This window comes from Piliocolobus tephrosceles, chromosome 12 (genome assembly GCF_002776525.5).
Source record: "Piliocolobus tephrosceles isolate RC106 chromosome 12, ASM277652v3, whole genome shotgun sequence".
Classification (NCBI taxonomy): domain Eukaryota; kingdom Metazoa; phylum Chordata; class Mammalia; order Primates; family Cercopithecidae; genus Piliocolobus; species Piliocolobus tephrosceles.
The window spans coordinates 18,216,442-18,232,532 of NC_045445.1; the positions used below are offsets into that span (position 1 = coordinate 18,216,442).

At 37.2% G+C, this 16,091-nt stretch overlaps 1 protein-coding gene across 2 annotated transcripts in view; it reads right to left on the reverse strand.

The window, feature by feature from the left end:
* The window catches only part of ADGRG4 (adhesion G protein-coupled receptor G4), a 113,273-nt gene that overhangs the window by 85,696 nt on the left and 11,486 nt on the right, over positions 1 to 16,091 (reverse strand). The window contains exon 2 of one of the 2 annotated variants that reach the window (XM_023198743.1): positions 10,120 to 10,734. The exons of the other annotated variant lie outside the window; for it this stretch is intronic. Within the exon in view, the coding sequence (XP_023054511.1) occupies positions 10,120 to 10,734 (615 nt within the window). The remainder of the gene's footprint in view (positions 1 to 10,119; positions 10,735 to 16,091) is intronic. 2 annotated transcript variants of the gene reach the window in all.

Below are 16,091 nucleotides of genomic sequence, written 5' to 3' on the forward strand. Positions count from 1 at the left end.
CTTTCCAACATATTTTATGAGGCCAGTGTCATCCTGATACTGAAATCAGACAGAGACAGTAAAAACAAGAAACTACAGACCAATATCTCTCCTGAAATTAAAATACAAAAATCCTCAACAATATATGAGCAAACTAAATGAAACAATGTATAAAAATAATTATATACCACGACCAAGTGGGATCTATTCCAAATATGCAAAGCTGGCTAAACCTTTGAAAATCTATCAGCATAACCCACAATATCAACAAGATAAAGAAGAAAAATCATATCAACTGATCCAAAAAAAAGGCATTTGACAAAAACTCATATCCCTTCACAATACAATCTCTGGGCAAGTTAAGAATAGAGGGGATTTTTAGCAACATGGTAAAGGGCATCATCAAGAAACCTACAGCTAACATCAACTGTAATGGTGAAAGATTGAATGTTTTCCAGCTAAGATCAGGAACAAGGCAAGGATGTCCACTCTCACCAGTATGATTCAACGTGGTACTGGAAGTTAGAGACACTCCAACAAGGCAAAAAAAAAAAAAAAAAAAAAAAAAAATTGAAGACATTGCGGATTATGTAGTAGTCCAGATACAAAATCTCAAGGAATCTTCAAGAAAAAAAATTTACCAGAACTTATAAATGAGTTCAGAATACAAAATCAACACACAAAAAGCAATCACATTTCTATGTCCTAAAAATGAACACGCAGAAACTGAAATCAAAAGCACAATGCTATTTCACAATTGCTCCAATGAAAATGAAATACTTAGGTATACACTTAACAAAGCATGTGTATGCTGAAAATCACAAAATGCTAATGAAAGAAATCAAGGAAAACCCTAAAAAATGGAGAGGCACGCTGTGTTCATGGATTGGAAGATTCAACATAGTAAAGACGTCAGTTCTCTTCAAATTGATATATAGATATAATCCAATTCCTGTCAATATTCCATCAAGGTTATATGCAAACAGACAAGCTTAGTCTAAAATTTTTATGGAAATGCACAATCCCTAAAATAACTAAACCAAATTTTGAAAAGAAGAATAAGGTTAGAGGAATCACTCCACCCAATATTAAGGCTTGATGTAAAGTTACAGCAATCAAGATAGTGTGGTATTGGCAGAGGGATAGATATATAGATGATTGGAACAGATAGAAAACTCAGAAATAGACACATATATATATGCTCAACTGGTTTTTGACAAAGGTACAAAATCAACTCAATAAAGCAAGGATAGCCTTTTCAACAAATAATACTGAAGCAATCGGACATCAATAGACCAAAAAAAAAAAAAAAAACAGAAAGAAAATGAACCTCAACCTACACCTCACACATCTTATGCAAAAATTGACTCAGAATGGACCACAGACTTAAATGTAAAGTACAAAGCTATGGAATATTTAGAAAAAATGTAGGAGAAAATCTTTGGAAGCTAGGGCTAAGCAAGGAGTTCTTAAACTTGAACACCAAAAGCATGACTCATTAAAAAAATTAATTAATAAACTAGACTTTAACAAAATTAAAAGCTTTTGTTCTGTGAAAGCCCATATAAATGAAATTTTAGGCTAAGTGTGGTGGCTCATGCCTCAATCCTAGCACTTTGGGAGGCCGAGGCAGGTGGATCATTTGAGGTCAGGAGTTCAAAACCAGCCTGGCCAGCATGGTGAAACCTCATCTCTACTCAAAATACAAAAATTAGCCAGGCGTGGTGGCATGTACCTGTAGTCCCAGCTACTCAGGAGGCTGAGGCACATGAAACACTTGAATCCAGGAGGTGGAGGTTGCAGTGAGCTGAGATCATGCCAGTGCACTCCAGCCTGGGTGATGGAGCAAGACTCTGTCTCAAATAAATAAATAAATAAATAAATAAATTTTTAAAAATCTACAGACTAGAAGGACATATTTGCAAAAGATATACCCAACAAAAAAATAGAATACAATTTTTAACTTTCAAAACTCAACAATAAAATGAACAAACAACACAGTTTTTTAAAAAGGGCAAAAGACATGAACAGACATTTCACTGATGAAGACATGAAGATGACACATAAGCACAGGAAAAAATGTTCAATGTCATGAAGCATCAGGGAAATGCAAATTGAAAACACAATAAGATATCACTACAAATTTACAAGAATGACTAAAATGAAAAACAGTGGCAACACCAAATGCTGGCAAGAATGCTGAGAAACTAGATCCCTTATACATTGCTGGTGGAATATAAAGTGATAGAGCTACTTTGTAAAACTGTAAAACAGTTTTGTAAAACAGTCTGACAGTTTGTAAACAGTCTGACAGTTTCTTATAAAGCTAAATGTGCAAACAGTTTGGAGGTTCCTCAAAAAACTAAAAATAGAGCTACCATATGATCCAGCAATCCCACTGCTGGGTATATACCCAAAAGAGAGGAAATAAGTATTTCAAAGAGATATCTGCATTCGCATATTTGTTGCAGCACTGTTCACAATAGCTAAGATTTGGAAGCAACCTAAGTGTCCATCAACAGATGAACAGATAAAGAATATGTGGTACATATACACAACGGAGTACTATTCAGCCACAAAAAATGAGATTCAGTCATTTGCAACGACATGAATGGAACTGGGAGTCATTATGTTGAGTGAAATAAGCCAGGCACAGAAAAACAAACATGGCATGTTCTCATTTGTCTGTGGGCTACAAAAATCAAAACAATTGAACTCATGGATATAGAGAGTAGAAGGATGGTTACCAGAGGCTGGGAAGGGTAGAGGGGCCTTGAGGGAGGGGGAGGAGAGGATTAATGTGAACAAAAAAAAAAGTTAGAAAGAGTAAGAGCTACTGTTAGACTGCACAACAGGGTGACTATAGTCAATAATAACTTAATTGTACATTTAAAAATAACTAAAAGAGTATAATTGGATTGTTTATAACACAAAGGATAAATACTTGAGGGGATGGGTACCATGATATGATTATTTCACATTCCATGCCTGTGTCAAAACTTCTCATATACCACACAAATATGTACACCTAATATGTACCCACAGAGATTTAATTATTTTTAAATTAAGAAAAATTCTAAGCATGCAACTACCTTACAGCCAAGCCGTGGCATTTTTCCCAGAGAAATAAAAACTTACGTTCACACACACACCAAAATAACCTGTACACAGATATCCATAGCAGGGTTATTTTTTATAACAGCAAAAAGTTGGAATCAGCCCAAATGTCTTTCAACAGGTGAATAATTGAATAAACTGTAACATATCCATACCATGGAATACTACTCAGCAATGAAAATGAGTAAACTATGGACACACTCAACAACCCGGATGGCTCTTCAGAGAATTATGCTGAGTTTTAAAAAAAAAAGGCAATGCTAAAAGTTTACATAGTGTGTGATTCCATTTATATAATATTGTTGAAATGACACAATTTTAGAAATGGGAAACAGATTAGTGTTGTCAGGGGTTAGGTATGAAGCAGGGTAGGGGGAAAGGGTGGGAAGGAAATGGGTGTGGTTATAAAAGGTCAGCATGAGGGATCCTACTAGTATTAGAACTGTTCAGCATCAGTATGCTGGTAGACACACAAGTTTACCCAGGTGATAAAATTGTATAGAACTTAATACACAGACATAAATGAATATAAGAAAAACTAGAGAAATCTGAATAGGATTGGTGGGTTGTATCAACATCAATGTTCTGTTCGTTATACTATAGCTTTGCAAAATGTCACCATTAGAGGAAACTAGACAAAGTGTACAAGAATTTCCAACTGCATGTGAATCTACAATTATCTCTCAATAAAAAATTCAGTTAAGAAAAAGCAGATGCCCAGCCTAGGCAACACAGCAAGATCCCGTCTCTACCAAAAAAATAAAATAAAATAAAATAAATGAATATTAATAAATAAAAATTAGCCAGGTATGGCGGTACATGTCTGTAGTCCTAGCTACTCGGTGGGGCGGGCGCTGGGGGGCTGAAGCAGGGGGATGCTTCGAGCCCAGGAGGTCAAGGCTGCAGTGAGTTCTGATCGCACCGCTGCACTACATCCTGGGCGGCAGAGTGAGACCTTATCTCAAAAAAAAAAAAAAAGGGGGGGTCAAATGCAACAGTCGGTACTGTGCTTGAGCAATGGCTGAATTTCCATCTATTCACATTGAACAGAAGCCGTGAGGTCAGGCCTCCATCTTTGGCGAGCTCACAAACATGATTTGCCATATTCACTTTGTTCCTGTTTGTGAACAAGTGATCACTTGCACAAATAATTTGCATAAGCCTTGCTGTCTCTGTATTTTAAAGTGGAGATAATCCATGCTAATTCACAGGGGTCTGTGGGCTTAATTGCCATTTGCTCTTTCACTCTACACAAAATTGTATTATTGTAATCATTGGGAGCTGGAGAACAGAGGTATAGAGTAGCTGAATATTTATGAGGCATTTTGTTGCAGATGTACCTGCCAACAGAATGTTAAATAGAACATTTTCTAAGGTACCAAATTCTGGTTGTGATTTGGGTATATCACCTCATATTAAATCTATGTGTCGTTCCAGCCCACATATCACATCTGGTTTTTCTTTCAATCAGGACCTCTATAAATATGATTCAGCATGTTGATTAGATTTGTGAGAGATAATGGTGACCAGAAACTGCCACAGACAGATCTGCCTGTGGGGTAGAAAAAATATGAAATGAGTATCTTTAAGGTGAAAAGGAAACTTTTTTTTTTTTTCAAAGTGGTGTCTGCATTCAGTTTCCAGGCAAAAGCATGAAAAACGAATGCTGCAATAGAAAGACAGGCTAGAGCCTCTATCTCTGAGTCTATAGGAGAATATCATCCTGTGAAGGAGAATACAAATAAGAAGGCTTTGAGTGAACTACCAACAGCTCATGCTTACCTTTCGTGATGAGAAACGAGGGTAGCACAGAGAATTGATGTACAAGGACAAGACCAAATTGCCTTTTAGCTAGTAGAGCCCATCCCCATGGAACCTTTCCTATCAGAGCTGATAATTGGATAGAGGAATTAATAGTGAGCCAAACAAAGGCCTTTATAAAGGACACAGACCATATAATCCATCTCTGCATATTTTAAGAATAGTCAATTCATAAAGCGATTCAAAGAAGCTGGAGCATTAGAACAATTAACAAACCTCAGGAAATCAATGACCCCGCAGATATAGGAATGCTATGCTTTGATACACTGTAGATTTCCCAGGATGAACTCAATTCAAGTTATTTCATTCTTTTCAATAGAAGGGATTTCTTAAATGTAGAACTAAGAGGAATTTAATCTGCATGTCTTTGGAAGACTCTCTTCACACATTCACAGGTCAAAAAAAATTCCTTTGTTTGATCATGTGTCTGAGTTGAGATTAGGAAATTATGCTTGCCATACGCTGAAAGGAACTTTAGCTTGTGATAATTTATTTATGGTTGCTTCAAGATATTTCTGTCACCACCCATTACTTTTAAAAGCCGTGTAGACTTTTGTCATAGCTAGAAACAAGAAACAACTTAAAAGTCCTTCAAACAGAGCTTGTTGAATAAATTATAGCATACCCCTTTTCTTTCATACTATTCAGCAGCCTCCCCCAAAAAGAATCAGATAGCTCTGTATTTTCTGATATGAAAATGCCTCCAAAAATATTATTAAGTTTTAAAAAGACGCAGAAAAGGATGCATATAATGATGATGAACCCAACTGCGAAAAAGAAAAACAAATTTACATGTAAATTCAAGTTTTATACATTTTTTCTGCAAGGATATATAAGAAATTGTTAACAATCGTTGCTTTTGGGGAGAGACACATAGAGTAAAAGACTGAAGTGAAAGGAGACTTTAGATTTATACTTTCATGTGTTTTAAAATCTTTTACTGTATATATCTAGTAATTTTACTTTAAGAGATCAATTGATTTTTAATGAATAGTTACATTAATAAAATAACTAGTAAAAATTATAAATCTATTTAAATTGTAACAGCTTGTAGGCTTTTACTGAGAAATTCTACCCTCAGGAATGTGTCCTATAAAATTGCAAACCTAAATGTACCAAGAGGTATGTATGAGGAAATTTACCGTAGCATTATTTGTAATTGCAAAAAATTGAAAGCAACTTAAATGGCCATCAATGATGAGTTAAATAAATTATGTTACATGTAAACTATGTTACATGGAATATATGTGGCCCTAAAAACAGCTCTAAATATACTTATGTGTCTGTCCATGACAGTATTAAGTTAAAATAAACCAAGTTGCAGAACAACATGTATGTATATATTATTTTTGATTTTAAAACTGTATACACTCATGCACATACATGCACACACTTATTATAAACCCATGGAAAAAAATTTTTTAACAGACACCTCTGTGAAGAGGATAGTGAAGGGTAGGTTTTACTTGATATTTCATATGCTTTTGCATTGTTTAAATATATTTTATTCACAAGCACATGTATTACATTTGTAATTTTTAAAAATAAGGAAAAGATGCTTAAAAACTACTTGAAAGCTAAATTTCTAATGACTAGAAATTTCACTGTTATTATTTACCACCATGTTGTTTAATATTCCAAGACATTTCCAACTATAGTGAATACTTGTTTATTAAACCCAGGTAGGGTTCATGTTTTTCAGGCAATGTTCCCCAAAAGCCTTGTTCTCATGAATATATAAATATATATATATAATTTATGTGTAAATAGATTTATTAAGATTTGTAACCTAGCAATGTGCTCATTAAAACTTATTTTTTAAAGGTCATAATCCTTTTATGGGCCATAAATATCAATTTATTAGGCAAAAACTGAAGCTAGACATGTTGTAATCACTCATATTTATTCATATATTGCCCCTTTTGTCCCAGATGTCATACCGCCAAAATCGAAATAGGTGAAATTCTGTGGTATTTTACAGATCCTTCAGTGGTGAGGCAGGCAATGGCTGCAGCTAGTAGCCTAATTTCCCCAGGTGAATTATCAGACCAGCCATTACCTCCAAAGGAAGCTTCTAAGACATAGTAATATAGCATAACATTTTGGGGGCCATAGGCTCACTTGAGATAGTCCTGTATGGTGGGAAGTGAAAAGAACATGTGCTTTGCAACCAGACCAGTCTGTTCAAACCCCAGCTATACTACTTATTTGATTGGTGACATTAGGCAATTTACTCAACCTTGCTGAGCCCCTATTTCCTCCTCTATAAAATGCCTGGCACACGGTAAGAACTTAGTAAAAGGCACCAATTACCATAATATGTTAGCATGTGATAGAAACTATAGCCTGCACCCTCTGAAAAAAAATCTGCCCTGTATTTTTAGGGTGTTGTAATTTCAGGGGCTTTGTCAACTCCTTCAAGGCCATTCTGGCCCCCAGATTAGAAACTCCTGGTCCAAGGTTTGGAAAGAACACTCAAAGAGATCTGAATAGTAGAGGAACATTTACTACCTTTTTTGTTTGTTTGAGGTGATAATTTCCTTGTTTCTTATGTTAGATTGTGCTTTATGCCCACCATGATTCAATCAGACCCAGAGGATGGTCGTCCATTAAAAAGTGTATGAAAGAGGCCGGGTGCAGTGGCACACGCCTGTAATCCCAACACTCTGGGAGGGCGAGGCAGGCAGACCACTTGAGGTCAGGAGTTCGAGACCAGCCTGGCCAATATGGTGAAACCCTGTCTCTACTAAAAACACAAAAATTAGCCAGGCATGGTGGCACGTGCCTGTAGTCCCAGCTACTCGGGAGGCTGAGGTAGGAGAATCACTTGAACCCGGGAAGCAGAAGTTGCAGTGAGATGAGATGGCACCATTACACTCCAGCCTGGGTGTTGCAGCAAGATTCCGTCTCAAAAAAAAAATAAATAAATATAAATAAAAATTTTTAAAAAGTGTACAAAAGAGCAAAATAAAAGAGGGTTGTCTAGTACTTTAACACAGCAGTTAGATTTAGCTATCTGCTCACAAAGTGGTAGGAAAACTCAAGGCCATTAACTGGCCGGATTTGGTTTTAAAAGACCACTGCTGAGCACATGGATATAAGGCCATACTTCTGGTTCCTTAGATCAAAAATAAAGTTACTTTAAACTGCTTTGGGTGAGCTGTTCAGGCTTAATCTACTAGTCTGTAGCTCAGTTTTGTAATCAGAGCCAGCTAGGAATATTCTCTTTTATTTTTAAGGCCTCAGAAAAGAGAAAAACCAAATACCTTTGGTAGTAGCACAAAGGAATAGCTTTCCTGTTCCTTTGCATTGGTCTAATCTCAGAGAAACAGAAATCCCCTGGAATGTGCCTCTGCTGTTAACTCAAACAGCATCCAGACTGTTCGTGAAAACATATGCCCTTAGTCTGAGAGAGCCCTTTTAGGCATGGATCTAGCCCCTATTCCTTTCCTCCTGGAAAGAAAAAAAAAAAAAAAAACCATAAGAACAGCCAATAATACTCCTTCAAGAATAAGTGAATATTTCGGGAAATGCAAAAAAATCTTGATGCTATTATCACTGACTACCCATGCTGAAGACTGCTGCTGCTGATAGTGGAGAGGACTGGATTTGAGAGCAGAGTGGGATTATGTAGAGAAAAGCAATCTTATCCTTCCTTCCCCAAACTCGAGAGGAGACAAATACAGGTGCAATTCCAAGAAGCCAGTTTCCTTACAAGAACTTCATTCCAAACAGTTCTCCAATATCATAATTGCTCTCAGAAGAAAAAGTAAATTTGTTTATAAATACCATTCCCCACTAAAAGGAACAGGGATGCCTTAGTAAAATGATGGCTCCTTGGGCTGAGCAGAAAACGTACAAGAAGAGCCTGGAACATCTTGTTGTGCCAGAGAGTAAGAAAATGCTCAAAGAATGATGGGGAATGTGTCAAAAGGACACAAGAACCAGACTGAAGAACTCTCACTGACCAGCCCTGGACCAATTTGAACATCAAAATAAATGACAGTAACAGATTGCAACCCATTGAATAAAATAAGAATCTGTGAGTTCATGTTCAAATAATAAACACATAAATAAGGTTGGGTGTGGTGGCTTACAACTGTTATCCCAGCACTTTGGGAGGCTGAGGCAGGAAAACCACTTGAGCCCACCCAGAAGTTAGAGGTTACAGTGAGCTATGATCATGCCACTTCACTCTAGCCTGGGCAACTGAGTGAGACCCTTTGTCTTCAATAAATAAACACATAACTATGGAAGAAGAAAAAGCTCTTTCTTACAGTAGAATGCAAACTAATTTTGCAAACATCATAGTGATTAGTGAATCAGGCAAGAATCATGAATAGATGTAAAACCTATTGGGTGAAATTATGTTAAGAAGGGGATATTTAACCTCCAAATATCTCCCCAGAAATTACTCAACAATTACAAAGGAAAAAATAATAACTTTATGGTAGAGAAATCTGACAGAGATCACCGAAATCATGTGATCAAAGTTATCATGAATAATGAGACAAATTGTCACCATGTGTCTACTGATGTGATGCACTGAGAATATAACATCATTTCTGTGGTATTCTTACCAAAAATTAATAGCCTGAATCTAATTATGAGGAACTATTAGACAAACATAAATTGAGAAACAAAGTAACTGGACTGTATGCTAAAAATGTCTAGGTCATGAAAGACAAGGAAAGGCAGAGAATCTATTCCAAAGTAGTCTAAAGAGACATGACAACTAAATGTAATGTGTGATCCTGAGTTGGATCCTGGGGCAAGCAAAAAATAGTTATAAAGGAAATTACTAGGATAATTGGCTAAATATGAATGTGAAATGTGAATTAGATATTAGTATTGTATCAACATCAAATTTTCTGATTTTGATCATTATAAAGTGGTTAAGTAAGAGAATTCCTTATTCTTAGGAAATACACACTGAGATATTTAGGGGTAACAAAGAATTTTGCCTGCAACTTACTCTCAAATGACTTAGAAACAAATAAGTGGGGTGTGTGTGTGTTCTTCTATCCTATTCTTCCAATCTTTCTATAAGTTTGAAATCATATCAAAATAAAGATAAAAGAAAACAAAACGTGCTCCTCATTAAAAAGTGATGACAAAACTAGCAACCTGGGGCCACTGCGAGCAGAGGAGTACTGCATCAACACTACCCTTGCTAAGGAAAAAAGTTGATAAGTTACTCACAGCAGCGCAGTGTCCTGTCAACAGTTGGGATGATCTTGTTGACAAGCCAAACGTCTTCTTCCCAACTAACTACATTTCCATCTAAACACTTCATAAACTCTTCGTTATCCAGGATGTGGTCCCAGAGTTGAAAGTAGTACAAGCTGCCAGGAAAGCTATGCATCATGCTTTTAACCTCGCTGCTCCCATTCTTGAGAAAGTGCCCTAGGAACAGAGTCCCATGAGGTGTCAGGTTGTGTGGTTGATCCGTTACTTCCAGTATCCTTTTTTTATTCAGGAAGAGTTCTAATCTGCCCTTCACACCATCCCATATCAAGCATATTGTATGCCATTGAAATGAAGCCAGGTGGTGACGGATAGTAAAGGTCTTTCCCAATTTGTATAGTATTAGCTGCTGATGGTCTCCTGCAAGTCCAAGGTCTATGTCTTCTCTGCCCAGGAGGACATTATTTGTAATATAGGAGAAGGCCATCCAATACCTTGAGTTGTCATCCATGAATACCAGATCAATGCATGCTGTGAATCGGCTGAGTTCAGGAATGGTATCTATCAGGCTTACATATGTGTCACCTCTTCCAAAAAAATCCAGCTTTTTTCCTTTTAGTGAAAGTGTATCTGTCCAAATTTGGGGGAGGGGAAAGAGAAAACAAATTAAATTTCTGTTAAAAATTGTTTTATTGTATTTGGCAATATGGTCAAATCTGGATTATACAATATAATTGTGAGTCAATACTGGTCCAAATAAACAAAAATAGTAGATGTAAAAAATCATCTCTATTTGACATTAGCATGTGATTTTTGTTTTGGCAGAAGAGTTTCTTCCTAATCATATTTTGCTTGGACTAATATGAAAAGTTAGATTAGTGTTCCCAGAGCACATACCAGCTGGACAGCTTGGAGAGGCATTTAGAAGTGTATGGCTAGTGAAAGGGTGGGGAAGAGGCCAAGGAAAAGGCAGCTTGGAATTCAAATTTGCTACACATAATCCTCACTCATATAATCAAAAGAGAACTATTTCCTCCCACCTAAGTGCCTTATTGTATTCATGGTGCAACAGCAATTTGTTTCTCCAATGCCTTTTCCTGAGCCAAATGATCTAATTTATTCTGTCTCTGGGGACTGCTTCTCTCACTGAAAGGCACTGACAAAGGCCTGAAGAACGACCAGCTGGACGATACTGAAACTCTGGGACTTGTCTGTACTCGGGAATGGAAGACATGGCACTGCCCTGAGTGCATCCTGATGGCCTCCTTCTGTCTTCTCACCAAGGGCACTGCAGTGGTTTCAAGACGGCCGTAGACTCCAGTTACCATTGGCTCTGGAGTCAGACAGCCTGTGTTGAAATTCATGCCCTAACACTCATCAGCTGTGGAACTTTGAGCAAGTAACATATCCTCCTGATACCTCAATGTTTGCTTCAGTAAAATGGAGATTTGGGGCCACAGCGTTGTATGCCCATTCAACTTTAAGGGCTGCCATTCACATTACAGCCTATGCCAGATAATAGCCTCTCCCTAATGACTTTACAAGATCATTTGAAGATTAAGTGAGATGATATATGCAAAACCTTGTCAAACATTGCTGAAGGACGTGTCCGTTGGGTACAGTCTTTTGGTAAGTAATTTGGCAGTATCTATGAAACTTTACATTGGATGTGCCCTTTGTCTCACAAGAAGCTACATATGAGTGATGATACTATCATCACTACAAAACTTACACCCCCAGTCTACTAGGTAAATATCTGAGGATTATCTAATTGTCAACCTAACTCCAGTGCCAGTACAGCCTAAGCCGGAAGATAAAGAGCTTTGTGGCAGAATTGGAATTGTAACCAGTCCCTGAATTAGAGTTGTAATGTTGGGACCACCACTCTAAAACAGTGACAGCCATAACAGAGCACTACAGAGGCTAGCAGGAAGTAAATACTTCCCTGCTTCTGGGAGATGCCGCCAAACGAAAGCTTCCAGACATTCTCTGACCATATAGTATTCTCTCCCACCATTCCTCTAGTGGACATTCTCCAAAAGCAAACAATAACATGCATATGCCTGCCCCCATACACACTCATATACATTTCACCTGCATCACACACTCCCATGTGCAGGAACTCATACTATCCACCTGCCAGGGAGTTATTTCTGAACTATCCAGTGATGAATGAGCAAATGCTTATTTCTGTCCCTGGCTTATGTGATTATATTACTTTATCATCTTTCTTGTGACTAATAAATCAAGAGTTGATCCCACAAGACAATAAGCGATATGAAACCCAAGTCTCAATTATTGTTGTTTAACTGCCTTTCTGTTCAACCCTCCGAAATGACGTCAAATACATTTAAGAACTGGTTTTATGGTGAGCATAAATCTCCAGGACTTAGTTGCACCTTAAAAGAGAATGCATCATAATCTCACATGGTCTACAAGGGCCTCTCCTCTCTGCAGTATACTAATTTAGTTTTTGATTTTTTGTTTTAAGAGGGGGTCTCAGTCTCTTGCCCAGGTTGGAATGCAGTGGCATGAACATGGTTCACTGCAGCCTTGACCTTCCAGGTTCAAGCAGTCCTCCCACCTCAGCCTTCCAATTAGCTGGAACCACAGGTGCATGCCACCACGCCTGGCAAATTTTTAAATTCTTTTTAGAGACGATGTCTCACTATGTTGCCTAGGCTGGTGTGGTCTTGAACTCCTGGGCTCAAGCAATCCTCCCACCTCGGTCTCCCAAAGTGCTGGGATTACAAGTGTGAGACACCATGCCCAGCCTGCAGTATACTAATTTAAAACCAGTTGACAAAAGATGGGAAAAAGCAATTTACAAAAGCAGAAATATAAAGGCCAATACTATAAAAAGATGCCACCTTACTATTTTTAAGCACAAATTAAAACAATAAGGAGACACCATTTTTGCCTACTTGGTTGATAGAATTTTAGAAGACAGAATATCCAGCGTTGGCAAGCCTGTGGGAAAATGAGTCACTCTTACACACTGCTAGTCTGCTAGTGGGATTGCCAATTAAGTATTCTTTTTCTGAAGGGCAATTTGCCATTATCTATGGCAATCTTAATTGTATATAATTGTGTGTATCCTTTGACCCAGCAATTTCATTTCTACCAATTCATTTTAGACAAATATACAGACAAAGATGAGAGTACAATGATATTTATTGCAGCATTGTTTATAATCAAGAACAATTGACAAACCTGTATGTCTATCAATAAGTGACTATTTAGGAAAATTGCTACCTCTATACAATGGAATAGTGAAACAAACAAGATAGGCCTCTATAGTCATGGAGAGTTTTTCAAGGCTTACTATTGTGTGAAATGGGAGTTACATTAAGTGCAGGTGCAGTATCATCCTATTAAAAAATAAAAGAAAAATATGCAGGTAGTATGCCCAGAGAAAAAAGTCTGAAAGAGCACATATTAAACAGTTAAGAATGCTTATCTTTAGGTGTGAAATTTAGGGAAATTTTTTACTTCCTATGTTACTTATTTCAGCATATTTGCGTGTTTTAAAAAATCATGTATTACACTTATAATCAGAAAAATAAAGGTGGATGGGTGGATGGATAGATAGATGAATGGATGGAGAGAGGTATGGATGAGTGGATAGGTAGACAGATGGAAGATGACAGACAGATAGATAGATAGATAGATAGATAGATAGATAGATAGATAGATAGAATCACTGTGGCCTTACTTAAGATTCTGCAGATATAGGTAAATTCTGCTTAGACATAAACAGAAATGTGGTGTAGTGCAGTCTAAAAAGCCAAATTTGAATCCCAGGTCTGCCTCTTACTAGCTGTGTGAACGTAGGTAACAGATGCCTGTGAAAGCTCTCAGCACAGTGTCTGGCACATAGAGAGCACTATATAAAAGTTAAATAAATAGCTCATATCACTTCTCTGTGCCTCATTCTTCCATAGCAAGATGGGAATAATAACTGCCTACCTCATAGGGCCATGGTAAAAGGTGATGCAATCATAACTAACATTTAGATTATGTGTGTGAGAATGTTTATAAACTGTGAAACCCCATGTAAATTTCAGTCGCAATGTTTGCCTAGGTCACTATTAAAAGCCTCTTCCTTCCTCCACAACCTCTTTTGCACCCTCACACATGGAAGCCCACCTGAGCTGAGCCCCACCGCAGCCTCTGGGCCTCTAGCAGGACTCTGAGGAGGCCAGACTGTGACAAGATGGAGAAGGGCTTTGCCCTTCTGTTTGGCTAGGCAAGCAGCGTTCTCTGCCGGGCCTCTCAAGGGCCTGCTTCAAAGGCCACTTGTGTCTTTGCATATGATTTCGCTATCCATTGCAGATGTCTGCTTAGATGCTGCCATCTGTTCCCTGGCAATTTTCAAGTCCAAATTGCATGATTGCTCCCCTGAAGCGTGTTCTCTCTTGATTTGGCTCCTCTGTGTCTCTTCGCCTCTATCCACTGTTTCCTTTTATTTTAAATGACATTTATTGTCTTCCTTACTTTTTTTTTTTTTAGGTGTTTTTTCCATTATATAAGTAATAGTGTACATATTTTCTTAAAGAAAAACTGAAAAGCATTAGAAAATAAAAAGATGAAAACAAAGCCAGCCAGAGAGTCCCACCACCCAGAGATAATCACCATTAACATTTTGGTATATTTCCTCAGTTTTTTTCTGTGCACAGACTGTGCTTGTTTTTGTGAGGCTGAGATCCTATTGTAAGGAAAATTGGGTCCCCTGCTTTTCTCACTCATAGCATAAGTGTTTTCCATATTAGGAAAAACTCATCATAAATCTCACTTAAATTACTATTACTGCCCTAGGAGTGCCAAGCACAATTTTATTTGTACTGGGAAATTTCATATAACATAAAATTTACCATTTTAACCATTTTAAAGTCTACAATTCAGTGGTATTTAGCATATTCATAATGTTGTACAACTATCACCATTATCTAATTCCAGAACATTTTCATCGTCCAAAAAGGAAACCCTGTACCCATTAAGCACTCACTCTCAATTTGCCACTCCCCTCCAGCCCCTGGCAACCACTAATCTGCTATTTGTCTCTGGATTTGCCTGTTCTGGACATTTTATATAAAGGGAGTTAGATAATATTTGTCCTTTCATGTCTGGCTTCTTTCATTTAGCATAATGTTTATCCATGTTGTACCATGTATCAGTACTTCATCCTTTTCCATGGCTTAATAAGATTCCATTATATGGATATATCACATTCTGTTTATTGATTCACGTTAATAGACATTTGGATTGTTTCTATCTTTTGGTTACTATGAATAGTGCTGCTATGAACATGCATGCCATTTGTTTTGTTTGAACACATGTTTTCATTTATTTGGGGTATAAATGTAAGAGTAGAATTGCTAAGCTATATAGTAACTCTATGTTTGACTTATTGAGTAACAGTCAAACTGTTTTTCACAGCAGCTGTACCATTATATATTCCTACCAGCAATGTATGAGGGCTCCAATTTCTCCACATCTTAGCCAACACTTGTTGTTTTCCACTTATTATTGTTATTGTCATCCTAGAGGTTACGGAGTAGTATCTCATTGTGGTTTCGATTTGTGTTTCCCTAATGGCTGATGACATTGAGCATTTTTTAAAATATGTTTGTTGCCATTTGCATAGACTCTTTGGAGAAATACATGTTCAAGTCTTTTGCTCATTTTTAGTTGGGTGGCTTGTCTTTTTCTCCTTGAGTTGTAAGCATTCTTCGTATATTCTGAATACTAGAACCTTATCAGATATATGACCTGCAAATATTTTCTCCCATTCTGTATTGTCTTTTCACTTTCTTGATAGTGTCTTTTGATGTGTAAAAGTTTTTAATTTTAATGAAATTCAAAGTATTGAATTTTTCTTTTATTGCTCATGCTTTTGGTGTAATTTCTTCTTCTTTTTTTTTTTTTTTGAGATAGAGTCTCACTCTGTCACCCAGGCTGGGGTGCAGCAGCACAATCTTGGCTCA